This window comes from Trachemys scripta, chromosome 8 (assembly GCF_013100865.1).
Source record: "Trachemys scripta elegans isolate TJP31775 chromosome 8, CAS_Tse_1.0, whole genome shotgun sequence".
NCBI classification, from domain to species: Eukaryota; Metazoa; Chordata; order Testudines; family Emydidae; genus Trachemys; species Trachemys scripta.
In genome coordinates this window covers 41,611,644-41,638,971 of record NC_048305.1, presented here as the reverse complement: position 1 = coordinate 41,638,971, position 27,328 = coordinate 41,611,644, and the positions used below count along the sequence as shown (strand labels likewise).

The window sequence follows — 27,328 nt, the reverse complement described above, 5'->3', positions numbered from 1 at the left end:
TAAAAAAAAAAAGGTTGGAAGCCTCAGACTATCAGGCCCTGAATCAAGTCACCATTAGAAACCAATACCCATTACCACCAATCCCCGAGCTAATGGACCACATGAGCACCGCCTGGGTACACACAAAGCTAGCCCTCCAGGGGGCACACAACCTAGTACAAGTTAGAGCTGGGAACAAATGGAAACCCTCTATTCGAACACTCTATGGGCACTTTGAATATCTCGTGATGCCCTTTGGTTTGACAAATGCTTGCGATGTTTCAGCATTTATTAATGATATGCTCTGGAACATTGTGGGCCAATACGTGGTGACATACTGATCTTTTCAGACAGTGCCAAACAACACAGCACGCACATCTGTTCTGTCCAGTCTCTATATGAAGCTAGAAAAATGTGCCTTTGATCAGTCCTCCATAGAATTCCTAGAGTCATCCTATCTCCCGCGGGTACTGAAATAGACCCACGCAAGATAAAGGCAGTCCTCGAATGGGGGAGCACCATGGAACGTTCATGAACTACAGCCTTTCCTGGGTTCCCAAACGTCTATCATCGGTTCATCCCAAAATTCTTGTAGCGGATCGCCCCTCTCATTGCCTTGCTCCTCAAAAACACCAGGTTCCTGTGGTCTCCAAAGGCCCAGCAGGCCTTCAAGCAATTAAAACTTGCGTTTATCACCACTCCCAAAGTGGTCCATCCCGACACCACATAAGCCTTCATCATCAAAGCAAGAGCTTCCAACCTGACGATCAAAGCGGTTCTACCCCAAAGGAACAATCCTCAATGATTGTTGCACCCACACGTCTCGAAATTTTGGACAAAGAACTCCTGGCAATTAAGACGGCCTTTGCAGAGTGGCACCACTATCTAGCAGAGGCCCGATAGTCTGTCCAGGTGTACTCCGATCATAAGAACTTCACATATCTGCATAGGGCCAAGGCCTCCAACCAACAACAACTTCGGTGGGCTTTATTCTTTTTGCACTTTGATTTTGCAATCTCCTGTCATCCAGGAACCCAAACTAGCAAGGCTGACACTTTGTCCCAGAAGGAACGCTGATCTTAAAGACTTGAACCCAAAAACCTCCTCCATCCTCAAGCCTCAGAATTTTCTGGGCACGGCTCCCCACCAAGATCTGCTCACCTTCATATGATCAGCCTTCACCCAGGGAGTCCCTCCAGTCGAGCAGAAAACCATAAGTAAGGACCCCCACGATGTCCGAGACAGGGAAACCTACTGAATGAGCATATATATGTTCTCCCTAGGCCTCCAAGGACTACAGCCCTACCAGTATGCCATGACACCCTCCCACGCCCCCGGCAGGACATTTTGGCTGTTTTAAAACTCAGCGCCTTGTCTCTCATATCTTCTGGTGGCCTCACATGCAGGCCTGTGTTGCAATGTATGTACCCACTCCAAGGCACTGCACAATAAACCCTGGGAACCCTTGAACTCCTGCAGTCCCTCGAGACTCCCCCGGCCCCTGGACAGTCATTGCCTTAGATTTGCTAGTAGAACTACCCAAGTCCGGTGGTTTTTTTAGCATTCCGACGGTAGTGGGCCACCTCACAAAGATGGCACATTCAGCCCAGCACTGGCCTAACCTTCTCCCAGGAAACTGCCCAGCTCTATGTGGACCAAGTTGTCTGCCTCCATGGCGTCCCATAGCACATGGTCTCTGAGCACGATGTGTGATTTATCTCCCACTTTATGTGAGAAGCTCTCTGGATTTTGGGCATCTGCTCCTGCCTCTCTTCCACCTACCACCCTCAGACAAAGGGTCAAGTGGAGAGAACCAACCAGATTCTGGAGCAGTATCTTCAACACTACATAAACTTCCACCAGAACAAAGGGTTCTTGCTGCTACCTCAGGAAGTGTTCACGTACAATAACGCAGAACATGCTTCTACAGTGCAAAGCCATTTTTTTTTTCAAACTATGGGTTCCATCCTTGGTTTTACCTGGAGCTAACCACAACTTCACACAACCCAGCAGCCTTGGACTAGACACAATATATGTCAAACCCAAGATGACCTAAAAGTTCACCTGAAGGACACCTAGAAGAAAGAAACAACATGTGGACTGTCAATGACAGGAGGGGCCTGCCCTTTTGCTAGGCCAGAAGGTATGGCTCTCAACAAAAAACATACACACAAACAAGCCATCTCATAAATTGGACTACCAGCTCTTTGGCCCCTACCGCATTCTCCAGCACATTAGCCCAGTCATCTTTGAACTCAACTTGCCCCATTCTCTCCAAATACACCCAGTTTTCCATACATCACTCCTGAAGCCCCACATTCAGGACCCATTCCCTCACCACTCCCAACCATCACCCCACACCAGTACATGTTCATGACCATGATGAGCATATTCTCCGTGAGATCCTTGATGCCAGAATCAGACGGGTTAGACTCTGGCATCTTATGGCTTGCCAGTCCCAAAGAGAGCTCCTGGGACTCAGCAAAGAATGTCCACTCTCCTGACCTGGTAAACACCTTCCACAAAAACCAGCCTGGAAACCCAGCCCCTACTTCCGAGGAGAGGGGTTGATGTGAGCGATCCTGGGCCTTGAACCTAGACCTGAGGGTCCCCAGGCAGGGCTCAGACCACCACCACCACCCATCAGCTCACCTGAATGATTGCAAAAGCGGGCCAGCAAAGCTCTGCTTCACAAAGGGCCCACGAAGCTCCGGATTGGGGGAGACTTCTGCCCCACCGATTGGCTGGGATGCCCTACTTAAACCAGAAACAGGAAGTTGTCTGAGCAACTAGGTCAATCCCTGGCTGACTGCTGCTGCACTGTCCCCTGCCTCCCAATCTGTTCCTGCCCCCTGCCCTCCTTATCCCAGACCCCACCTCTGCCCAGTTCCTGCCTCACTCCTGGTCCTGCTCCTATGCCCTACCCCTGATGCTGACTCCGACTTCAACCCCTGGCTTGCCCCTGACTGTCTCTGGCTCTGACCCCTGGCTTGGCACCTAACTCTGGCTCTGGTTCCAGGCCCAATCTATCCACTAGGTCTGACTGCCCATGCCCCAGTCCCTGCAGGCACCTTCTCCAAGCAGTTATGCCGTCTCACAGCAAACACTGAAAACAGGATACTGTGGGCCAGCATAAAATGACTGGAACTGAGCATCAGATAACAGCAAGACTGTGGCACCATGGCATTATCAGCACTGCATCCCACGGAGCTGGTCGGGAATTTAGCCAACACTGCCCCCAGCGCTCCCTCTGCCGCGCAGAATGCAGGGGTCTCACTGGAGTGGCAGGGGCAGTCCGGGGGCCCTACAGGCTTGGGGGAAGGCATGCTGTGGATTGACATGCTATATGCCAGGGGTGGCCAAACCATGGCTCGTGAGCCACATCCAGCTCTTTTACCATTAAAGTGTGGCTTGCAGAGCCCCCCATTCACCATCTACCAGACTGGGGGGAGAGGGGCCTTGGGGATTCTGCCCTGCAGCAGGGTGGGGGGGCTAGGAGCTTCTGCCAGAGGTGACTGGTGCCTGCTGAAAGTGAGGGGGGCACAATTTAAAGGTCAGGCCTCCACTCAACAGCTTGAGTCACTCCTCCAGGCACACCCTCCCTCTTACCCTCAGCGGCCCCACCCTGCAGCTCCCAGGTGTTAGCTCCACATGGAGAGGCCCCAGCAAAAGCATCAGTTCTCCCTGCAGCTCCCAGCTCTTAGCCGCTGCCTCTCCTTAGGCCACAGCCCCCGGCTGTCAGTTCCAGCAGCTGCCATGCAGGGAGGGGGCCCAGCGGCACCATGTGACCAAGTGGGGCTAGCAAATCCTGGCAAAAATTGAGTGTGGGGGATGTGACCCCACATGACCCCCCATGTGTCACCTCTGGCTTCTGTCTAGCAGAGAGGTGGGGCTCAGGGCTTCAGCCCCATAGGGCGCGTCAGCCAGGGCTGCCAGCTAGGGATGCGTGACCCATGGCAGGTGTTCAGGTGCTTCCCCCACAAGGAGGAATGGGCCTTGTTTGCTAGCCAAGCCTGCATTCTCTCAGCCCCGGGGAGCTGGACTGGGGCAGAGTTGCTGTTGTCCCATCTCACCTCTGACCATGCCATTGCTGCCCCCTCCCAGCCTGTCACCCAGCCAGAGCTGAGAAGGCAGCTGTCCCTGCAGAGGAGACCGATATCGACGCAGTGGAGATCCCTCCACCAGGGAGCAGCACCCTGGAGTTCAGCCGGGGGGTGACGGACCTCGACGCCGTGGGGAAGGACTTGGGGCACTCTCCGGACACCAAGGTACGCCAGCCCCAACCAAGAGCAGCTGTGCCCCAAAGGTGGCCCTTGAGCCCTGATACAGGTCTTGGGTCCCCGCAGATAGCGTGGCTTCCCAAGAGTGTGTCCAAGCGGCATTGCTCGGTGGCTTTGGGGGCAGGACGTGGGTCTGTGCCTGGGGGTGCCCTGCTCTCTCCCCACAGCAGCCCCAGAGCTCCCCACACTCTCCCCTTGTGGCTCACATGGGAGTCACTTCCCCCCCACCCGACTCAGAGAGACCTTTGGGTTTCACGCTGCCTTCCAGTGGGGTAGGGAGGGAGCTCATGTCTAGATATGGGTCTGGAACAACCTGTGGCAGCTCTGTGGGGTGATCAGATGGGGGGGGGCCACACCATGATCCTGAAGCTGGTACAACAGCACGTGTACTTGTGACGGCAGCTGGCATCCCCCCCACTCTGCCAGGGCATTAACAAGGGGAGCCGAGGGGCTGACCAGACCCCACAACATGGGAAATGCCTCTTCCATGAGCCGCCCCACAGACCAGGGCGAATTGCCTTTGCTGGGGCCCTGGAGGAAGCCAGGTTCACTCTCCTCTGTGCACTCCCACTTTAAGAGCTAGTGTGTGTGCCCCACACCCAGAGAGGGGGAACCTAGGCACCACGGTGTCTCCAGCAAACACACACCTTTCCCCATTGCTGGTCAGCGCAGAGCCCTGAAACCTCCGGGACATGCTGAGCCCTGAGGACACAGGCTGTGGCTCTTCAGATGGCAGACCCAGCTCTGGTCCCTGAGGGTGGCAGTGCCTGGCTCCTGCTGCGGGGTGTGCTGGGCAGGGGCAGCGCAGGGTGGGAGTCCAGCTATCATGCTTCGTTACTCTCTATTAGGGGCAGTGGCCATTCCTTGATCCCATCTCTCCAACTCCCCCCCCCATCCAGTTAGCCCCCCGACAATAAAAGAAGCTCATAGTCATTGGCTCCCCCTCATCCTGTTCTCACCCAGAGCTCCCAGCGCTGTGTCCTGCACTGCTGCAGTCCAAACACAAACTAGTCCCTGTGTCGCCCCCTCGCTCCCGTTGGCAATGGCATGTCCTGGGAATGGAGCAATGTTAGTTTCCCAGGGAAAGCAGCAGGAGTGGAGCTACATCTCCCTCTGCCTGACCACACAGCCCGTGCAGGCAGTGCACAGCTGCTGGCAGGAGAGGATCGCCTGGTGCATTAACCCAGCACATCTGGGCATTGTCAGAGGCCAGCAGAGCAGAGCCGCCCTTTACCCAGGAGTTCTGCTTGTGCTTCAGAGACCAGGCCACAGCCACTCCTCTGTTGGGTCCCCAGTGCAGCCTAGGACATTGGCTTTCCACTCGCCCTGCAGAGACTCAGAGCATCCCAGAACCATCCCTGTGAGCAGGCAGCCGTGCTGCTAACCCGCCTAGCTGTGGTGCTGCACATTTGTCCCACCCGCTCAGCCCTGCCAAAGCTGAGGCCAGGTCCTCGTCCAGGGCACATCAGGATTGAGTGAGTGCCATGGCAAGGGAAGAGTTGGCCAGAGCACCATCTTGCAAGGGGGGTTCAGAGAACCAGGGGCTCCCCAGGATGATAAACCTCTCCCCTCCCCAGTCCCTCTTCTCGTAGCTCACACAGCACTGTACAAGCATGCCCTAATTCAGTCACACAAACATCATCCAAGGTACATGAGTACCCACTGGAGTGTGGGGAAACCGAGGCATGGAGGGGCCGTGGCTCACATGACACGTTGGTAGCAGTACTGGGAATAGAAGCCAGACGTTCTGGTTCCCAGTCCCCTTCTCTAGCCAGTGGGCCCAAGTCCTTCCCTGTCAGCCGGCAGTGCTCTGGCACACAGAGAGGTATTGATGAGGGGACGGTCCCATCGCTCCTGCCTGCCTTGCATCCCCTAGAATGGCCACCCTCGGGGCATGAGAGTTGAACAGTCGGGGTGCAGGTGCATGGGCCCCGTGCTCATGGCACCGACGTAGCCACACAGCTGGCTATGTGGTTTGTCTGGTAGGGAAAGCGCCATGTGAATCCCCAGCTTATGAGCACGCGGCTCTGCTGGGCTCTGCCAGTGGCCCCCCTGTCATTCCTGGCTTTCCCTTTCCCTCATGGGGAGGGGGGGGCGGAGCCTGTGACCACCGCACTGTGCTGCTTAGAACTGCTCTCCCAGTGCACCAGAGGCTGTGGAGCCCTTCGCACTGGTGCTCCCAGCAGTGAGCCTCTTGTGAGTAAGGCCACATGCATTGAGGCTTGACACCTGTGTCATTAGTGGGGTGCCATGGGGTCAGGGGAGGTAGGACCCATATGGCTCTTCCAAGGCTGGGGGCTGTCTGTTCAACCCAGGGCAGGGCAGTCCCACTGCTGCCCAAAGTGCAGGAGGAGAGAGGAATGGTGCGATATAGCATGTCACAGAGCCAGCAGAGTGAGCTTCTGTGCGGCTGGCATGAAGAGCCAGGGCGCTGCCTATGTGATCCAGGCCTGCTTGGTGTGGCACTCTGTCCCACTCTTGTGGCACCTATACCAGCTAGAGCAGCGGTTCTCAACCTTTCCAGACTACTGTACCCCTGGAGCCCGAGCCCTGCTGCCAGGTGCTGAAGCATGTAACAGCATTACAGGGCCCCCTATGGTGTGGTGTCCACCCCTAACGCCAGCCCAGCACTTGTGACCCCTCTAAACCCATCCTGCAACCCCCAGAGAACACTGACCTAGATGAGTTGATGTACTCCCTGGAAGACCTCTGAGTACTCCAGGGGTGCTCCTGGTTGAGAACCACTGAGCTAGAGAGTGATGAGCTAGCTACAGCCTTGGCTAAAAGAGCTATGTTTGATCCTGGCCACCAACAACTGAGTGTGTCAGCATTACACATAGTCGTGAGACACCAAGAGCCTGTCTGGGAGCCAGTCCCCAGGAAGCATCTTGCCAGTGGTACCAGCTCTTGCCATTTTATCGCTATTTGGTGTGTTTGTAAAGCCCCAGCTCCTGGAGGCCCATGAATGCATGACAGTCTCAGCTTCCATTTGTTCAGAAGAGGAAGTGTCTGGCCACCTGGGTTGCAGAAGAAGGTCAGAAAACCCAACCCAGGGAACTCAAGGGCTCACAAGCCAGAAGGTGAAGAAACGGGTTGCTGAGGAGGGCTCACACGGGGAGCTGCCTCCTGCCCCCACCCCTGGAAGCTGCTGGCAACTAGGGCAAAGCTGTGAGCCGAGGTGCAAATCTCTGACCTCTACCCACCCCAAGTGAGGTTGGGGCCACCCTTCTGACTCTAGCTTTGGAGCATGTGTTGGCGGCCGCTGGCTCTGTGCACTCAGGTGACTCAGGCTGAGAGCGTCGTGCTCAGGGCAGCTCACCAGGCCGAGTGGCCATTCAGGGGGCAGAAGAATCCTGCTGGGAGCACCTGCTGGAGCAAAGTCAGCCTGAACCACAGAGCCGGCCCCAGTGTCAGGGAGAGCGAGCACCTAGGTATCACAGTCTGTTACAGGGTTTCTGCCTCCTGCTGGCCTGGCCAGTGGGCTGCTCTGCGCCCAGCTGGAGGACAGAGCTGCTGCTGAGGAAGGTCAGTTCCTTAGGCTCCTAGCTTGCACTGAAGTCGGAGGTGTAACTGGGGTTAGAGACTAAGTTCCCTACGGCTGTTCTGGCTCCAACGCATTAGCCTACAGCTGTGTGATGCTTTGGAACTGCAGAGCTGTGTGACTGAATCATAGAATCATAGAATATCAGGGTTGGAAGGGACCTCAGGAGGTCATCTAGTCCAACCCCCTGCTCAAAGCAGGACCTAATCCCCAAATAAATCATCCCAGCAAGGGCTTTGTCAAGCCAGGCCTTAAAAACCTCTAAGGATGGAGATTCCACCACCTCCCTAGGTAACCCATTCCAGTGCTTCACCACCCTCCTAGTGAAAAAGTTTTTCCTAATATCCAACCTAAACCTCCCCCACTGCAACTTGAGACCATTACTCCTTGTTCTGTCATCTGCTACCACTGAGTCCATCCTCTTTGGAACCCCCTTTCAGGTAGCTGAAAGCAGCTATCAAATCCCCACTCATTCTTCTCTTCTGCATACTAAACAATCCCAGTTCCCTCAGCCTCTCCTCATAACTCATGTGCTCCAGCCCCCTAATCATTTTTGTTGCCCTCTGCTGGACTTTCCAATTTTTCCACATCCTTCTTGTAGTGTGGGGCCCAAAACTGGACACAGTACTCCAGGTGAGGCCTCTCCAATGTCGAATAGAGGGGAATGATCACATCCCTCGATCTGCTGGCAATGCCCCTACTTATACAGCCCAAAATGCCGTTAGCCTTCTTGGCAACAAGGGCACACTGTTGACTCATATCCAGCTTCTCGTCCACTGTAACCCCTAGGTCCTTTTCTGCAGAACTGCTGCCTAGCCACTCGGTCCCTAGTCTGTAACAGTGCATGGGAATCTTCCGTCCTAAGAGCAGGACTCTGCACTTGTCCTTGTTGAACCTCATCAGATTTCTTTTGGCCCAATCCTCTAATTTGTCTAGGTCCCTCTGTATGCTATCCCTACACTCCAGCGTACCTACCACTCCTCCCAGTTTAGTGTCATCTGCAAACTTGCTGAGGGTGCAATCCATGCCTTCCTCCAGATCATTAATAAAGATACTGAACAAAACCAGCCCCAGGACTGACCTTTGGGACACTCCACTTGATACCGGCTGCCAACTAGACATGGAGCCATTGATTACTACCTGTTGAGCCCTACGATCTAGCCAGCTTTCTATCCACCTTATAGTCCATTCATCCGATCCATACTTCTTTAACTTGCTGGCAAGAATACTGTGGGAGACTGTATCAAAAGCTTTGCTAAAGTCAAGGAATAAAACATCCACTGCTTTCCCCTCATCCACAGACCCAGTTATCTCCTCATAGAAGGCAATTAGGTTAGTCAGGCATGCTGAAGGGCAGCACACAGAGTGGATCAGGCTTTGCTTTTCTCTATATTTTCCAGGACTCCCTCCACTCTGAGAGTATCCTGACTGCATCGCCCAAGCTGCTGCTCCCCTCCTCCTCCCAGCTGCCGGACCTGGGGACCCCTCTCTCCGCTCATCACCAAATGCAGTTTCTCGGGCAGCTTCTGCAGCAACAGACGCAACAGACACAAGTGGCCATGGCCCAGGTGCTGCCAGTGTGGTTGTTAGAGCCCCGGCGTGCCAGGGCCAAGCGGGGCTGTGCAGGCAGCAGTGCATGCACAGGGGGCCATGTGGAGGGGTTTGTGTGAGAGGTTGGTGTGCTGGGAAGGGTGGGATGGAAATGGACACGGGCGGATAAGCCAGAAGTGGCAGAGCCCTGGAGGCACAGCCAAGGAGCTTGGCCTTGATGCAGGAAGGGAGGAGCAGGCAGAGGAGGGATCTGAAACCGGGTGGAGGTGGAGGGAGGGTTCTGAATGGCTGCAGGGACAAGTGGACGTTGGGTTATGATGATGCGGGCGGGCCTCAGTGTGGGCCTAGACAAGGGGATAGGTCTGATCTTAGCCACGGTTGAGGGGTGGGAGTTGGGTATATCACAGGAGGAGAGAGCCCGAGGTCACCCCGAATGGAGGAAGGGAATTCAGCAGGGACAGCCCGGCGGGAGGGAGAGGACCTGGCAGATCCAGTTGGGCCACGGCACCAGTCAGTTTGAGGGGAGGCAGCTCAGAAGAGAAGTCAGGGAGACAGCAAGAGCTGTGGGACTGAAGGAAGGAGTAGAGCTGCCCCCCCATATGCACTGTGCCAGGGGCATCAGGGAACCCGCAGACATCCTTCCCCAAGCCACATGCCCTGCCCCCAGCCCAGCTGCCCCTGCAGCGAGTCACCCATAGCGTTCCGGGAACCTCACTGCACTGCAAGCCAATCCCCTGTGCTATGGGCAGGGGCAGGCAGCACCAACAGCCCCCAGCACTGCTGGCCCCATTGTGTGGAGGCACACGATGGGATGCCACATCCCAGGGGCCAGAGGGGCACACAGCTTAGCTCAGCCCGGCCAGCTTACTAGGACTGACAGTCAGGGGCTGGCTAATGTGTGCAGAGTGCATTGATCCCACTGTCTAGGTCTCACACCTGACAAGCGCTGAGGGCTTGTTTGCTCTGTGGGGTGTGTGGGCCAGTGAAGTATCATGGGTATCAACTGCCCTTGTCGCCTGAGCTGGGGACAGGGTCCTGGCTACAACCCTCATGCAGATCTACGCAGCTCAGCAGGAATGTAAATGCAGCAAGGAATTGTCCAGACTGCTGTGGCCTGGGCTGGGCTAGGCAGAGCTCTTCTGGAGCAGGGCCCTGCATTCTCTGATGCTCAGGGTCGGCCATGGACCTAGAGGTCAAGGCACACTGCTGCGGGGAGGAAATCAGCTCCAGGTCTCAGGTCTCAATGGGTCTGTCTACTCTGCAGTTAAAACCCCGCAGCTGGCCCCTACCAGATGACATGGGTTGCAGGGCCAGGCTAAGGGGCTGTTTGCAGTGTAGGCATTTGGGCTTGGGCTGGAGTCTGGGCTCTAGGACCCTGTGAGGTGAGAGGATGCAAGAGCCCAGCATCTACATTGCAAATTTAACAGCCCTGCATGGGCTGCCTGGCAGGGGGCCAGCCACACACGGGCTGCTGCCTAACTGTAGTGTGGACATACCCAGAGACCCTTGTTTCACTGGAGGCTCCAGGGAGCCATGGTTAGGGTTGCAGGGAGAGTCTGTCTCAAGATGAGCTAGCCTGGCCCTCACCTGCAGCTGAACGGCCTTTGAAACCCACGGGGCTGCCCCTCTACGTGGGAACGGGCAGCTGTCCCAATGGGAACTTCCAGCTCCCCTGCTCCTGACAGCATGCCTTGGCGCCTGCAGCCATCTGCAATTCCATCACTGCCAGCAGGTGCCAGTGCTCCTGCTTCCCTTACCCAGTCTCAGCACAGCCTCTGTGGGAGTGTCTCTCTGCTTGGGCCAGACAAATCTGCCCCATGGCTGGGTGCCCTAGTGTGAAGAAGAAGGAGCTCCATGCTGGATGCAGTGTGGACAGGGGACAGATACTAGCATGCCCCCTGTCCCGTGCTGCCCTGTGGCTGTGGGGTTCCTGTGGGACTGGACTGGGGAACGGACTTACCAGCACTCTGGGGAAAGTCTGGAAGGGCTTTGTGGGTCCAGGACTTCCACAGACCAGTATAAATCTCTTCCTCTTTCTCCTGCTTGCTGCCCCAGAGCAGAGCAGCTGGCGACATACCCAGCCCAGGGCAGCAGCTCCCATCACTAGGGATGGCTCCCAGGGGAGAGTCTCTCTGGGCTGGGCCTGAGCTCCCGCTCTGCAGACAGCCACCCCTGTGCCTGGCTGAGAGAACAGGTTGCTAAGGGAATGGGCGTCTGACTGGAGGCACTGGAGGCTGGGGCTGCGGGCGGGGTGCATGAATCTCACTCTAGCCTGGAGCTCCGGGCTCAGACCCCTGGCTTGGGGCAGGCAGCCTGTCCTGGCACGCACCCACTCGCTGTGTCTCCGTATCTGTTCGGCAGGTTCACTTGCTGAAGGACCAGCTGGCTGCAGAGGCAGCAGCTCGGCTGGAGGCCCAGGCGCGCGTGCACCAGCTCCTGCTGCAGAACAAGGACATGCTCCAGCACATCTCGCTGCTGGTCAGGCAGGTGCAGGAGCTGGAGCTGAAGCTGTCAGGAAGCAATACCAGTAAGAGTTCATTCCCCAGCCTTGCACAGGGACCCAGGAGCACAGCATGGAGGTGTTTGCTGCTGGGCCCTGTGCTGATCCACCAGGGCACAAGGGACTCCCTATCCCTTCCCATTCTCCCCCGCTCCGGTGGTGTGCCTGTGCCATGGGCCCCAGCACTCCCTGGAGAGGGGATTCCCATGAACGCCAGTGGGAGGGGTCGCCACAGAGCCGTGCCCAGCAGCCCAGGCTGAGCACAGCCCATGGCCAGGGTGGGCGTGCCATGCATACATCTCAGCCCGGTTCCCAGGGGTCAGTGCCCCGACTGACTGCCTGACTCAGGCCTGCAGTGACCACATCTCCTTGTGGGGTGGGGGGTGAGACCCACACCGACTAGACAGCCCCACCGCTTTGCACCCCAGGGTTTGTGGCATGCAAGAGACTGCCCCATGTCTCCTGGTCCCAGCACCAGGATGCCCAGGGAGAGAGAATTTATAATGGGCACCCTGTGGGGAGAGTCCCTGCATGTACTTCCCTCAGCTCTGCAGGGAAAGCTGTGTGCGCACGTGGGTGCAGGGGCTGGGTGTTATTGGGACAGGGCCGTGTGCACAAGTTAGTAGTGTGGAGGGTGATTGTGTGTGGTGGGAGTGCGGGGGCTGGGTGTTATTGGGGCTGGGCCATGTACACATGTTGGGGGTGCGGGTGTGTGGTGTGTGTGTGGGGGCTGGGTGTTATTGGGGCAGGGCCATGTACACATGTTGGGGGGAGGTGCGTGGGGGGGGGGGGGGGGGGGGGGGTTATCTTTGGGGGCTGTCCATGCTTTTCCCTGTTGCTGTTCGTTCAGCTAGATCCCCACCTACCCCTCCACCCTCCATCGGCTTCAGTTCCCCATGTGAAAAGCACCACGATCAGGGTGGGCAATGGGGCTCTTGGCCCTGGGTTGAGATCTAGAGCAGGTCTGTGTGCCTATTGGCTGTCTGCCAGCCCATGTGAGGGGTCAGTGATGCCCTAGGCCATGCCCGCTCCGACTGCCCTTCTCTTTTCCAGTAGGCTCCCAGGACAGTCTGCTGGAGATCACCTACCGCTGCAATGCCCTGCCGGTGCTGTGCGACCCCACCACCCCGAAGCCTGAGGACCTTCACCTGCCGCTGCTGGGCCCTGGCCCTGACTCCACCCATGCCCTGAGCAGCCCCATAGGTAGGAGTGACTGCTTGGTGAAGCTGGAGTACTTCCGCTTCCCCCCAGGCGCTGCGTCACCGTCAGAGCCACTCCTGGGCAGCCTGGAGCTCATCAAGTTCCGTGAGTCGGGCATTGCCTCGGAGTACGAGTCCAATACGGACGAGAGCGAGGAGCGTGACTCGTGGGCCCAGGAGGAGCCACCGCGTCTGCTCAACGTGCGGCACACACAGGGCTTGGGGGACAGCCTGGACGATGAGATCGCTGTGTAGGAGGGTGGCTGTCTCTAGACCGAGACAAGGAGGAGATAGTCCTGGGGAAGGAAGCAGCTGCTGGAGGCCAGGGCTCAGTTCAGTGCTTTAGGCCTGGGTAGGCAGTAAAAGCTCCCTCTCTGCCCCTGTGGCAGGACAAAGTCAGGGCTGCGCTTCCTGCAGCCCACACCATCCCAGCAGGCTCTCAGAGCTGTAAGTGCATGTCCTGGCCTTGCTGTGAGAGAGAGAGGAGATTGAGTGAGCACCCACCCAGCACAGCCACAGAGCACACAGGAGCAGGCACAGGCACATACCCTCCTACGATGTGCAGTCACGTCCGCAGGTCCCTCACCGCGCTGCCCCAAGGCTCTGCCAGCCTGGTGTGCCAGCTTCTGCTCTGACCAGACTCCATAGGCTATGGCCAGCGATGTGTGGCTGTACATCCATGGCACAGCTTTGTCCTCTGTAATGGAACTGGGGATATTTTCGTTAGCCATAAAATCTATAACCCTTTTCTGAATCCTACCAAGCTCTTGGACCCATAACATCCTGTAGCAAGGAGTTCCACAGGCTCATTGTCCATTCTGAGTAAAAATGAAGAATTTCCCTTGATCAGCATTAGATTCGTTGCCTTTTATCATCAGTGTACCTCCCCTGGTTCTCACTGAGACAGAGCTCCCACCCGCTTTCTTATCCCATTCAGTCTTTGACATGGCCCTGTCATGTCCCCTCCTATTCATCCCATCTCCAAACAGAGCAGAGTCAGGGGGAATGGTCACAGGAGCTCAGCGTACGGGTAACTCTGCTCCCAGTGGAGTCGAGCTATAGATTTCAGTGAGAGACCACCCAGTCCTTGAAACTCCCCGTCCTCAGATGGAGCCTCTCGGCATTGTGGGCACTTGCTTCTGAGCCTCCTTCGATTCCTGGGGAACCAGACCTGACCTTACTGTTGCAGGTCAGGGAATGCCCCATATCTGTATAACAGATCCTAGCTCTCTGAACTCCCCACACGGCCGGTGGCAATGGAGCATCTCCCAGCCGGCACTGTATTCATGCCCACACACCCCTGGGAGGCAAGGCAGGGCTATTGCCTGCTGGACAGATGGGCACTGAGGCACAGAGCTCAAGTCTGTGCAGCACAGGGAATTGAACCCAAGTCTCCCAGGCAGGTGCCAGCCTTGCTCTCCATGGCACCGGTTTTGGAGTTGGTCTCCATCCCAGTCTTGTGCAGCTGTTCTGCACGCTGCTGAGTGACGAGCTGGCACACTCGCTGTTCCAGTCATGCCCGGGTCGAACCTGAGCCATTCAGATCCATTTCAGCCCCCCGGTGTGAAGGAATCACAGATCAGGCATTACCATGTTCTTGTCGAGACACTTTCCCCTGCAGTCACTCCAGCCATTCTCCTCACTCAGCTTGCTGGCCTTCCTAGTCTTGACTAACCTCAGTATTGTGTCATCTGCCAGCACACTCTTTCCTTGTCCCCAGCTCCCTAGGGGTGTGCAGTGAGAGCGGGGCGGCAGCAGGAGATCCCAGCAGCAGAGCAGCTCAGCAGCACTGGCCTCTTCGTATTTTCTTTTTCCTTAAGTAAATCCAGGGAAATGAAATGCCAAAGCTGATGTTAATGCAGTGATGAAGTCAGGAAATTCCACAAGTTCAGGGAGCCGAACTCTTCAGTGGCGTGTACCCCCCACTATCTTGGCGGGGCAAAGTCCCAGGGCTTTTGCTTCACATTTTGGGCAGATTGGCTGCTCTGGCTCCCTAGCAGATAGGCGCCACTTCCTCCTGTTTGCTCTCAAGCTGTCTGGTAAGTTCTCCAGGCTGTGCAGCCTGGCTGGGTCAATGCTGCGGAGAAGACTGTACTGATGGGCCTTGCTGTCATGGGAGTGTTTGTTTGCTGTCCCCATGAGGCTGTGTTAACATTTGATTGGAGGGACAGAGCAGATTCTCAGGGAAAAGGCTTTGCTCGGAGGGCGCGAAGGCTGAAAGTGCCTGTAGGTGACTCAGTAAAGATTGGCGATTTCAGAAAGCAGACGGGAGCAAGTTCGTTAGGATGGATTGTCTTGCTGTAGCACCCAGGGCCCCGGACAGGATCTGGCCCTGTCGTGGCTGCATTGGCTATGCCCTCAAGAGGTGGCAGACTGAAAAGATAGGAAATTGACAAAAGCGGGTAGACTAGGGCTCCAAAGGCAAGCAAATGGGTTGGATGAGGGACTCCAGCAGTGCCTACCCACAGATCTGTATTCACTGATCTAAAATTGTTTAACCACCCCCTCTTTCCCCTGACCCCTCTCTGGGGCTTGGAGCTACCTCCAGTCGCTGCCTGCTCTCAGCTTTCCCCTGACGATTCGCTGTGATGCCATTAGCACTGACACTAGGGCAGGGCCATGTGCAACCTTCCCCGCTGGGCCTCCTGACCATCCCCGGAGTCCTGCGAGCCTTCGGAGTTCAGAGCTGGCTGGAGAGCAGCTTCTCTCTGGAGCCACTAATAGGGAGAGCACAGTGAGCAGGGGACCTGGGTCTATCTGCGGGAGGGTGAGTGGTGAGTTCACGGGGCAGTAGCTGGTGGGTTCCAGGCGTGTGTGGCAGTGACACGGGAAGTGGGGGGTGGTGAGTGCAGAGGTGCTAGACATGAAGGGAGCAGTGGAGTGGGGGAGTGAGGGCAGGGCTTGAGGAGTGGAATGGAGACAGGATGGGAACCCTAGACTGGCTAGGAAGATTCTCCAGGCTCCGAGCAGAGATGGGCTAGAGCAGGAGAGCAGGGCTCCAGAAGAGCAGCACGGTGATGGGAAGCAAAGGCTGCTACATCCTTGCCCCTCCTGGCCCCACCTTGCCTTGCCTCACCCACACTGGGCCCCAGGCATTGCCTGCGGGGCCCCCCTCTCCTGGCTGCCTCTGCAGAAAGCCCAGGCTCGACATGCGCATCAGCTGTGCTTGTTCTGTCTGAGTTACCTGGCGCGTGCAGTGCGAAATCCAGAGCATGCAACCCCAGGGCAAGGCCACGGGACAGCGTGTCCCCAGCACTCCAGGTTCACTTACAGCTCTCTCAAGGGCAGCTGTGAACACTTCCCTCCACTCCCAGGGACTGACGCGTCACCATAACACTGTCGATCAGCTCACCCACTAGCTACTGGCTGGCTGGAGGAGCCCTTGGCTAAGGGCCATTCTGCCCATCTCTGTGCCCAACATGTGCTGTGTCTTACAGCCAACAGTGAGAGCTGCACTGAGGGGTGGAAGGCAGGACCTAAGGAAAGGCACCAGTCATGTTGAGGTTTCCTGAGGGTGGTTCTGGCTCTATTGGAGTAGATCTAACTGGACTTTTAGACTTGTTTCACCACCAGGACAGATGGAGCCAAAATCTCCAAAGATTCTTCTTCCAAGTGCTCAATGAAAATCTGTGATAAATCATGCAGGTTTCTGCAGTCTGGTCAGCTGCCCACGTTCAGAACTCAGGAGGCTGGGGAATGGATTCTTCCTCTCTCTTCCCCCGCCGCTCCCACTGCTCGTCTGATCTCTCTTCCTTTTTGCCTGCACCTTCTGCCTGCTCCTCCTGAGCCCGCCCCCAGCATCACCTGCCACGGGCAGCATCCGGTGGCACCTTTGGGGAACTCTAACTGAGCGGGGCCCCTGGCTGTAAGAGCCATTATCTCTGGCGCAGGGAGTGTAGAAGCCCCTGAGACCAGGCCTGTGAGCTGCTGTTCTGTGGGGTCAGCACAGTGAGGGGCACTGGGCTGATGGGCTCCCAGCAGGTGGGGGCTGCAGTCCACCCTAACTGCAATGCAGGCACGGGGGCCTGGACCACGGTCATCAGCTGGTGTCTGTGGAGCTGGGGGCAGCCCTAGGTGAGAGGGGCATTTAGCTGATGTTGGTGTGTCGAGCTGCAGCGAGGTGTCCAGGAGCGCCCTGGCTGGGGCTGATTTGACCCACTGGATGGAGGGAGAGGTGGTGGCAATGGCTGGGTCTTCCCACCAATGTCCCCTCCTCTCGCCAGGGCTGGGATTGGGCCAGGTGCTGTCATTCAGACAGGCAGGGCAGTGGGGAGGAGGGCCTCCTGGCCAGATGGGCTTGTGAGGGACTGGGGAGCTGCAATGGCTGGTGTGGTCCTGCTCAGAGCTCAGTTGGGCTGTTGGGCTGCCGGGCAAGAGGCTGATCTGGCCTGATGGGTGGGGTGAGCTTGCACCCGTCCCCTGCAGGCCTGGAAGGGGCAGGTGGGCACTGGCAGAGGGGGTGGGAGGTTGACCAGGCAGAACTTCAGGTGGGAAGGGATGGGAACACCAGCAGCCTGCCTAGGCCTGTTGCACAGGTAGGAGATAGGATGGGGGGCAGGATGCAGCTGGGAAAGGGAAGAAGAGAGAGATGAGAGTGCAGGGGGATAAGGGTAAGGATGGCAGCGGGATGGGGGAGGGGGCTGAGGGGACTCCCTGGGACCTTTGGAGGGGCTGGAGAGGGGACTTGGCATGTGAGAGAGTTAATGCAGTGAGGGCAGGAGAATGAGCGGCAGGGCCAGATGCAATAGGCAGGAGTCAGGGTCTGGCTGGCTGACACATGAGGGAGGGGCAGAGAGCAGGGCAGTGGGAGGGAGGAAGGAAGGAAGGACATTATTGTGAGGCTCTCACCCTCCCTGTTGCTTGTGGCAGGACCAGTCCTGTTCCCCTCTGTGACAATGCGGTTCTGGCGGAACCCAACTGAGAGCGCCAACTCAGGACAAATTGCTAAAATAGGGCAGTTACAGCCCAAGGCTGGGGTTTTTCCACCTCTAAGGCAAACCAAACCAGCCAGACTAAGACTTCGGTCTCATCCCACTGGCTAACCGCAAGTCTCACAAGCAATCTCCTTAGACACTCCAGTTTCCCAGTATTACCACCAGTGCCACACGTTATGGGGACAAATGGTTATAAAAACCAATACCCCAGTAAAAGAAAAAGGTTCTCCTGATCCCAAAGGACCAAGCCCCAGACCCAGGTCAATATACAAATCAGATCTTACCCACAAATCACGCTGTTGCCAATCCTTTAGAATCTAAAATCTAAAGGTTTATTCATAAAAGGAAAAAGATAGAGATGAGAGTTAGAATTGGTTAAATGGAATCAATTACATACAGTAATGGCAAAGTTCTTGGTTCAGGCTTGCAGCAGCGATGGAATAAACTGCAGGTTCAAATCAAGTCTCTGGAATACATCCCCCGCTGGGATGGGTCCTCAGTCCTTTGTTCAGAGCTTCAGTTTGTAGCAAAGTTCCTCCAGAGGTAAGAAGCAGGATTGAAGACCAGATGGAGATCAGGCATCAGCCTTATATAGTCTTTTCCAGGTGTAAGATCACCTCTTTGTTCTTACTGTGGAAAATTACAGCAAAATGGAGTCTGGAGTCACATGGGCCAGTCCCTGCATACTTTGCTGAGGTACAAGGCGTATCTGCCTTCTCTCAATGGGTCCATTGTATAGCTGATGGTCCTTAATGGGCCATCAAGCAGGCTAGGCAGAGCTAATCTCAGCTTGTCTGGGATGTCACCCAGAAGCATAGCATAAGTTTGCCATACAGACAGTATAGAGCCAATATTCATAACTTCGACTACAAAACTGATACACACATATAGACAGCATAATCATAACCAGTAAACCATAACCTTGTCCTAGACACCCCATTTGACCCCCTTTATACAAGATTTGGGTGCCACTACAGGACCTTGGTTGCAACAATGATCTATATGGTCCCAGTTTATGTCAATAACGTCACACCCTCTCCTCTCCTTGCCCCAGACCTGCTCTGCACAGCTCAGGTAGGAGCAGGAACAGCTGACCCAGAGGGATCAGGAGTCCTAGTGAGAGTCCTGTGCCCCTGGGAGTCACTCTTGGGAGTCATGGCACTGGGACACCCCCTCAGGGACTAGGTGCCTTCAGGCAGGCAGGCAGCTGGCTTACTTGGCCTGCTTCCAACTCATCCTTTTTCTCAAGCATCAGAGGGGTAGCCGTGTTAGTGTGGATCTATAAAAGCAGCAAAGAGTCCTGTGACACCTTATAGACTAACAGACATATTGGAGCATGACCTTTCGTGGGTGAATACTCACTTCGTCTGATGCATGAGTGATCCTTTTTCTCATCACTCTGGTCTGCTCCCGCTCAGGATGGGGGTAGGGACAGGGTGGTGGCTGCTGCTGGTTCTGAGAGCAGCCCCTTCTCTTGGGGGCCTTTGAAAGGCCGGTAGCCAGTGGCGTGAAGCAATGTGAAGGGGCATTGCTGGAAGGCCCCAGCATGCATCTCACAGGTGTCCCAGAGCTGGGCTGCAACTCTTTCCAGCCTTCTGCTGTGCCCTGGGCCCTGGAACTGTACAGCTGTAAATTCTCCTCCTCCCAACTCCACGCTGCCCAGGAACCTCCTCTCCAGCCTCACACTGTGGTGGTGGGTCTTGGCTGGGGATAGAGATAGATCTATTTTTTGTCCTTTCCTTTCCTACAACTGTTGTGTTACTAACTGTGTATTCAGTCTATCTGGGAAGCCAGTCTGTCAATGTAAGTGCACTTAACCCCTGGATGGTGTTTGTCTATTGGCTTTTGCTAAATAAATCTTTCAATTTCTCAAGGCTTTCTGTCGTCTCTTCTTTCTCTCACTGTCTCTGGATCACTCCTTCCACCTCCCAAACTTCGGGGCCCAAAGCAGGGAAACCAGTTATACCCCAGCAGCCATCCCACTTGGGAACGGAGCTTTCCAGCAGGGGGCTGGAGCAATGTGTGTAATGGGAGTGCTGAGAGCTATTGAACCAAACTGTAAACCCTGTATCTGATGGAAACCACTTTAAGCCAGGGGGCATGGCAGCACCTCTAGTTCCAGCCCTATGCTTTCCAGGCAGTGAAACTTGTCCCCAGAGAGCAGCAAAAGGCACGTCTCCCAGCAGACACTTGGGAGAGCAGGCTTGACCCAGTGCCTTCAGCCACTGGCAATATGAAGAGCCCAGTCTGCTGAACAGACACTAACCTGTTTGGGAGGGTCAAGGGGTTAGTGTCCCAGCATGGTGAGGGGAGAGCAGGCAGCATCCCAACATGATGTCCTCATCTTTGCTGAGAGAGCTGGGTTGAGTATAGATTGCCGTGAGTACCGCTCTACACTGGCACTGCCCCATCGGGCCAGGCACAGTCCGACAGCTCGCGGGGCTCCGTGCTGACCCTTGTGCAGACTGGTGCTCGTGCTCTCACTGTTCAGTGGGGTGACCCACACATCCCTCTCTGTGCCAATCGCAGAGGCTGGGAGCCTGACAGAGCCCCAGCTAGGGAGCTGCAGCTGCTTATGAAAGTCTAATGTTGTGCCTATATTTAAAAAGGGTAAATGGGGTGACCTGGGTCGTTACAGGCCTGTCAGTCTGACGTAGACCTTGGATAAGATAATAGAGTCATTGATATGGGACTCAATTAATAACGGAGGGTCATTTAATTAATGCCTGTCAACATGGGTTTATGGAAAATAGATGGTGTCAAAGTAGCTTTATCGTTCTTGGATGAGATGACAGGTCTGGTTAATGAAGGTAATAGTGTTGATGTAAGAGATTTAGACTTCTGTGATGTGTCTTGGAACTGCACAAAAGTGTGGTTAAAAAACTACAAAGATATAAAATGAACATGTCACACTTTAAGTGGATGGCTAACTGATGGGTCTCAAAACGTATCAAACGGAATCATCACTGATCGGAGTGTTTCTAGTGGTGTCCTGCAGGAATCAGTTCTTGGCCGTACACTGTTTAACATATTCATTAGTGACCTGGAAGTAAACATAAAATCATCACTGATAAAGTTTGCAGATGGAACAAAAATTGGGAGGGGCAGGGTGGTAAATAGTGAAGAGGACGGGTCACTGGTACAAAGCAATCTGGATCACTTCGTAACCTGGGCGCAAGCAAACAATATGCATTTTAATATAGCTAAATGTGTACATCTGGAAACAAAGCATGTAGGCCATATTTACAGGCTGGGGGACTCTACCCTGGGAAGTAGGGACTTTGAAAAAGACTTGGGGGTCAGGGTGGATAATCAGCTGCACATGAGCTCCCAGTGCAATGCTGTGGCCAAAAAGACTAAGGTGATCCTGGGATGCAGAAACAGGGGAATCTTGAGAGAGATTATTGTACCTCTCTATCTGGCACTGCTGCGACCTCTGCTGGAATCCTGTGTCCAGGTCTGGTGCCCACAGTTCATGAAGGATGTTGATAAGTTGGGAAGGGTTCCGAGCAGAGCCACAAGACTGACTGAAGGATTAGAAAACCAGCTTTATAGTGATAAACTCAAGGAGCTCAATCTATTTAGCTTAACCAAGAGGTAGTTAAGGGATGACTTTCTCACTGTCTATATGTATCAACATGGGGAACAAATGTTTGTTAATGAGCTCTTCAGTCTGGCAGAGGAACATCCAACATGACCAAATGGCTGAAAGCTGAAACTAGATAAATTCAGACTGGGAATAAGATGTAAATTTTGAACAGTGAGAGTCATTAACCACTGGAACAAATTACTGGGGGCCATGGGAGATTCTCCATCCCTGACGATTTTTAAATCAAGACTGGGTATTCTTCTAACAGATCTTCTCTGGGAATTATTGTGGGCTGGTCTCTGGCCTGCGTCCTACAGGAGGTCAGACTAGAAAATCACGATGGTCCCTTCTGGCCTTGGGCTCTATAGATGTGTACCATTTAGTTCCTGGGGGGGGGCTGGCCAGGATGGTGGCCGTCACCCTGGCAGAGCTTCCCAATCAATGCTGGGGGCCTGCTAAGCTGCTCGTTGTCACTGTTCAGCCAGGGCCGCAGCCGTTCAATCCTACGCAGCAGCTGGCTGGTGTCTAGAGCAATACAGAACAGGCCCCGTCTGACCCGTTACTGCCGTCACATGGGTGACTGCAAACCGCAATGGCTGAGAAGCTGACCTCAGCAAATGGGAGATCCAGCTGGGACCTCCCATTGTGTTCACTTCATGCCCTGCCTTTGTTACCAAAGCGCCGTACCTGGTGGATGGGAATATACTGCTGCTGCTTGTCTGTGTGTCTCACAGCCAGCCCTCCAGTACCATCCTGCCCATCCCCAAGCCGGATCCCCAAGTCCCCAGTACAGGGCAACCCCAGTCCTGGAGAACAACTTCTCTCAGGGCCTGTAAAATGACACAGAAAAAGATGACTTCTTATAAAACGATGATTTTTTTGTTTCCAAAGCCAAAGTGTGAGTGCACTGTGGAAAGGTGCCAGGCCGTCTTCTCCCTGCTCCCCACCAGCCTAGACAGCTCAGACAGGGAGTGGGCTTTAGAGCCATCCCAGTCATCAGTTACTGGGAATCCAGATTGCAGGAGTGAGGAATGAAAGCAGCAGCCTCCCTCGTGCTCCCCGTGCATCTCAGACCCACACCCTTCCCAGGGCTCCACAGCTCTCCCCGGAAAGCCAGGCCAGTCTGAGACTGGGCAGCAGTTGGGACGGTGCACAGAGAGGCTGCTGCCTGGAGCCCCTGCAGGATCTCACCCCTCTACTCTCCAAACCAACCCATCCCCACTTCCCACCCGCCGACGGATCCTGGCGTGGCTTGAATAACGTCTTGACCCTTCCTTTCAACTAGCCTGGCGTTGCCTGCCCTCGCTTGTTCCGAGGAACCTCTGGGGGAAGGCTCTTTACTCTCGTGTTTGGGAAGCAGCCCAGACTTTGGCTAAAGACATCCATTCCCTCACGTTCGATGTAAGGGTCCTTCAGAGTCGCTGCCTGGTTTTCGGAAATGCCCCTCCCACACTGGACTAGTTCTGGGGACACACGCCTCCCTCAAACAGGTCCCGTGGGATCGGTCACCAGCACGCAGCGGCTCAGCTGTTGGCACTTCCTGCCCGGGCTGCTGGGCGATAGTGAAGGCTGATAAGAGTGGTCTCTCTCCCAGGGGGTCTGGAACAAGCAGCCCCAAGAAGCAGGCACCTGAGCTGTTGAGAAATAGCTTCTCGGACCCACTCCTGAAGAGTTGTTGGCTGGGGGATATGTGGGGATCTACGCCTGGGCTCTGATCAGCGCAGAGTGACAGGGGAACAGGCCTTTTCACCATAACAAAACTAGGTGCAGACAGATCCCTTGGAGTGGGGCCTGGGATGCTGGGTCAGGGTCAGGGTGTGCAGGAGTCATTATGCTAGAGTGGGGGCCTGCTGGGAGGGTGAATGGGGGACTGTGGGGCCGTGGAGGACTGGGGGGGCAGAGGCTGACTAGGGACTCACTCCTTAGGGGTCACACTGCTGGGGAGGGGAGGCTGTGATCCAGCAGGGAAAGGCAGGGGTTCGCCTAGTTATGTCCCAGGATGAGGGCTGGGGCTGCTGTATCCCTGCGTCTAGCCCACAGGGGCCCCTGCCACAGGGTGCTCCACAGAGAAACGCTGCCTGCTCCTAATAATCTGCTTTATTCGGGTTCTGCCGTAGAGAGTGTAAAGCGCTGCACTGCCCCCAGGCGGAATGTGCTGGGGGCTGCGCGTCCACCGGGGGCTGGGTCACTTAGGTGTTTTACAGCTGCCAAAGGCCGGTCGGTTGCTGGGCCGGGCCGTGCACTCCTTCTCCCACAGCACTTTGAGCCTGTGGTAATACACCTGGCAGCTAAAGCCCTCCTTGAAGCCACACTTGACGTGGGTCTTGAGCGAGTGCAGGGTAGGGAAGACGCGGCAGCAGGCCACGCACTTGTAGCCATTCTGTGGCGCCGGCTGCCACTTGGAGGCCATGAGGATGTCCTGGGATTTGATGCAGTCCCTGGCCTCCACGCCGGGGCTGGCTCTCCTGGTGCCCTCAGTGGGGCGAGCCTTCTCCAGGGAGCAGGAGGAGGAGCAGATGCTCTCCGGGAGCTCGTCAGGCTGGCTGGTGTCCCTGGCGCTGGCCACCAGCGTGTCCGGGAAGCTGCAGGCCTCCTGCTGGCTGACCTCGTCCATGCACACGAAGTAGCTGTAGGGGGAGAACCAGGGCCGGTAGATGGTGCAGTTGCACCCTAAGGGTTCGCTGCTCTGGCCGTCGCTGGGGACAGAAGCTGCCAAGAGAAGAGGCTGGAATGAGCCCCTGGCCCAGTGGAGGGCAGGCTGTGGGGAGGGAGGCCATGGTCTGGGCTCACCTTGCCCTTCCCCCTCCCCTTGGCAGCTTCCCTCCCCCTCGGGCACCACTTGGGTCGGTGTTCATCCCGGGATGCTCCTGACCCGCCTGCCCCGCCCCGATCACAGGGTTCCTGCTGGGCCAGACTGTGTGAACGTGGGCTGGCAGCCACATCTGTCACACATGGGTGAGGCTGAGAGTCTGTCGTGGAGGATTCTGTGACTTTCCGCGACCTCCGTGGGCCCGAGCAGTGGCTGGCCCCGGGGGCTGCCTGAGCGGTGGCCGGTGTGGCTGGCCCCAGGGACTGCCCAAGCAGTGGCCAGTGCGGCTGGCCCCAGGGTTCCCCAGAGCAGCAGCGCCCAGGGCCCCCAGCTAGGATTTAGTCAGAGGTATTTATAGTAAAGGTCACGGACAGGTCACAGGCCGTGAATTTTTGTTTACTGCCTGTGACCTGTCCAGAACTTTTACTAAAAATACCCGTGACTAAATTGTAGCCTTATACCTGGCAACTGGCAGCATCTCCGGGGGTTTGCTCTGTGCGTCCCAGGGATGGGCATCACCTGCCGGTTCCTCCAACACCCCCACACTCTCAGAGTCCAGAGGGACACAGGCACAGGCGCTCAGAGAGCACAGATAGATACACAGACAGTGGCTGTCCGAGTTTGCGCGCACACAAAAGGCCCCACCACGTGCTGCTGTTGTGCTGTGCCAGGGGGCGCTGGATGGGTGCAGGGGGCATTGCTTGTCCAGGGCTGGGCCCCTCAAGGAAATGTTTTGGAAATTCCTGTGTTACAAATACACAGAGAAAAGCCAGTGAACCAAAGGGGCACCAAGTGTGTGTCTCGGGGGGGCGGAGAGGCCCCAAACAAAGGGGTAGCGTGGGGCATGGCAGCAGAGAGGGGACCCTATGGTGCCGACAACTGGTCTGGGCTTGTCTCCAGCAGTCAGTTCCCTTCCCGGAGCGTTTGGAGAGCCACGCTGGTGCCCTCCTGGAGGGGAAGCTGGGTCAGTGTGATACAAGGAGCCCCTTCCTGTCCCCAAGGGAAATGCACATCCTGCCACACTGTGACTTTGTGCCCCAAGTCATCCACTGCTCAGCTCTGCTTCGCTGAGCACTGTAGGGAGCCTCTGTAGTGTAATGGAAGAGATAGCTGGGTCTGACTGGAGCTCAGTGTTTGTGGCCCCAGGGCTGGGGAACAGGGGTGCCATATTGTGCAGGCCCCCCGGGAAATGGTCAGACCTTTCCTCTCCCTGCATGTGCCATGGGCAGGGCAGGGGCAGAGCTGTCCAGCTGCAGGTCCTGGCCATTCACCCAACGCTGGGAGGCTCAGAGGGCAGCGCTGATCCCAAGCAGTGGTGGTGCGTGACAGGCATCGAGGACTGGCTCAGGCACAAGCCTGTGGTGGGTCAGAAAAGCGTACGAGCAAGGGGGGGGTTCTGTGTCTGAACAGCGACCGCCCAGGCCTGAGATCCTGCACGAGGCCTCTGGGCACATGAATGACAGGCCCATGCATTTTCCCTTGCCCCATTTTACAGCTAGGGAAATGAGGCCCAGAGCAGGACAGTGCCTTGTCCAAGGTCACCTGCCAATGCCTAGCCCTGCTGGAAGTAGCTCACTGGTTTCCTGACTTCCTGGGCCTGGCCTGGTTGGCTGTGTTTTGCCTAGGAAAGGTGGCGTGTATGATCCAAGGCGGGGATACGAGCTGGCTCATCTCCTGGCCTCTGCTACTGACTTACTGTGGGACCTTGCCCAACTCACTTAGGCCACAATTTTCAAGAGAGGCCTCTGGTTTTGAATGCCCAGTTTGGGACAGCTGGCCCCTGATTCCAGAAGTGCTGGGGGCCCACAGCTCGCATGATCTCAGTGGGAGCTGTGAGTGCTCAGACCCACTGCAAATCAGGCCCCAGGGCTCTAACAATGAGTACCCAAAATCAGAGCACACTTTGGAAAACATCAGCATCTGTGTGCTTCAGTTTCCCCACCAGTACAGCAGGGATCATACCCCTCCTCCACCTCATGGGCTGTCCTGGGATGCTGCTTATAAAGTGCCCTGGGGCAGGTGGTGAGGGTGCTGGAGAAGTGCAACGTCATTCTGTTCCATGCCATGCGAGGGCTGGCTGTGGGCTCTCACTGTGGCCCCGTTACCTGGCAGACTGGGCGTGCTCCTGGGGGATGGCAGCTCACGTACGCTCTTCATGGCATAGCTGGGCAGACGAGGCCCAGAGATCGTCAGCAGGGAGAAGTTCTCCATTCCCTCTTGAGACGGGTGCAGAGAGCAGGTCCTGGCTGGAGAGTTTCTGGGGCTCTGGACAGCCTCTGGCTGGATTGCCCAGGGCCTTGGCTTTGTGACATCACCAGCTGACCTCACAGTCACCAGGTGGGTCCCCCAGCTCCAGCGAGGGATCAGCGTGGCTCTGGAGGAAAGGAGTGGGGAGCGTCTGGCCTGGGTGTTTGAATGGGTTTAAAGAGGTTATGTAGCAGCTGTTCCTGGGACTCGTCTCTCTGTAAGTCTTGAGGCCTTTGCTAGTGCGTACAGTGGCCTAGCAAGGACCATGCCACAGCCCTGAGATATCAGTGACTGCATCTGGAGACAGGCACGTTCCAGTCTCATGGCACACGCATTGACTGCGTGTGTCCAAAGTACTCGCGTTCACTCTGCCCCATGCACCCAGTACTCCCGCACAGGTACAGCCATTTGCCATTAGGTCCTGCAGCCCCTTTCATCTTGGACCGTTTGTTAGCACTCAAGCACTTGGATTATCCTGGAGCAACTCTCTCCAAAGCCCACCTGCCGGCCTCTGGTGCAGGACATTCCGGCTTCGAACACCTGATCATAAAGAGGTATTTGAAATGGCTGTTACTTGTTTTCCCAGCTGCTTGTGAGTCCCCCGCCCCCTCTTGGTTTAAATCTAACCCTCAGGAAACTGAGGGAGGTTCTGTTTGCGCCATGGGAAGAGTGCTCGTTGTGTTGTCTGTCTCTAAAGAC

The 27,328-nt window shown here is 56.0% G+C and overlaps 2 protein-coding genes across 8 annotated transcripts in view; one reads left to right on the top strand and one right to left on the bottom strand.

Moving 5' to 3' along the window:
- The window catches only part of NOS1AP (nitric oxide synthase 1 adaptor protein), a 186,585-nt gene that overhangs the window by 147,041 nt on the left and 12,216 nt on the right, over positions 1 to 27,328 (top strand). For 4 of the 7 annotated variants that reach the window (XM_034778109.1, XM_034778106.1, XM_034778108.1 and 1 more), the window contains 4 exons: positions 4,084 to 4,247; positions 9,201 to 9,368; positions 11,713 to 11,878; positions 12,905 to 13,054. In XM_034778109.1, the coding sequence (XP_034634000.1) occupies positions 4,084 to 4,247; positions 9,201 to 9,368; positions 11,713 to 11,878; positions 12,905 to 13,054 (648 nt within the window). Of the gene's footprint in view, positions 1 to 4,083; positions 4,248 to 9,200; positions 9,369 to 11,712; positions 11,879 to 12,904; positions 17,664 to 27,328 lie in introns of those variants that run through there. The other 3 variants (XM_034778112.1, XM_034778107.1, XM_034778111.1) reach the window with 3 other exon arrangements.
- Positions 23,759 to 26,593, bottom strand: SPATA46 (spermatogenesis associated 46). The gene is made up of 2 exons (XM_034778832.1): positions 26,488 to 26,593; positions 23,759 to 24,282 (listed from the first exon to the last, which is right to left on the bottom strand). Exons 1-2 carry the CDS (start codon positions 26,591 to 26,593, stop codon positions 23,759 to 23,761), a joined length of 630 nt encoding a protein of 209 aa, XP_034634723.1.

Bases quoted from the DNA above. Each gene is read 5' to 3' on its own strand.
- SPATA46 (XM_034778832.1), bottom strand. From the start codon at position 26,593: ATGGAGAACTTCTCCCTGCTGACGATCTCTGGGCCTCGTCTGCCCAGC. The intron at 24,283-26,487 runs GTAACGGGGCCA...TTCTCTTGGCAG, and splicing joins GAGCACGCCCAGTCTGCCAG to CTTCTGTCCCCAGCGACGGC.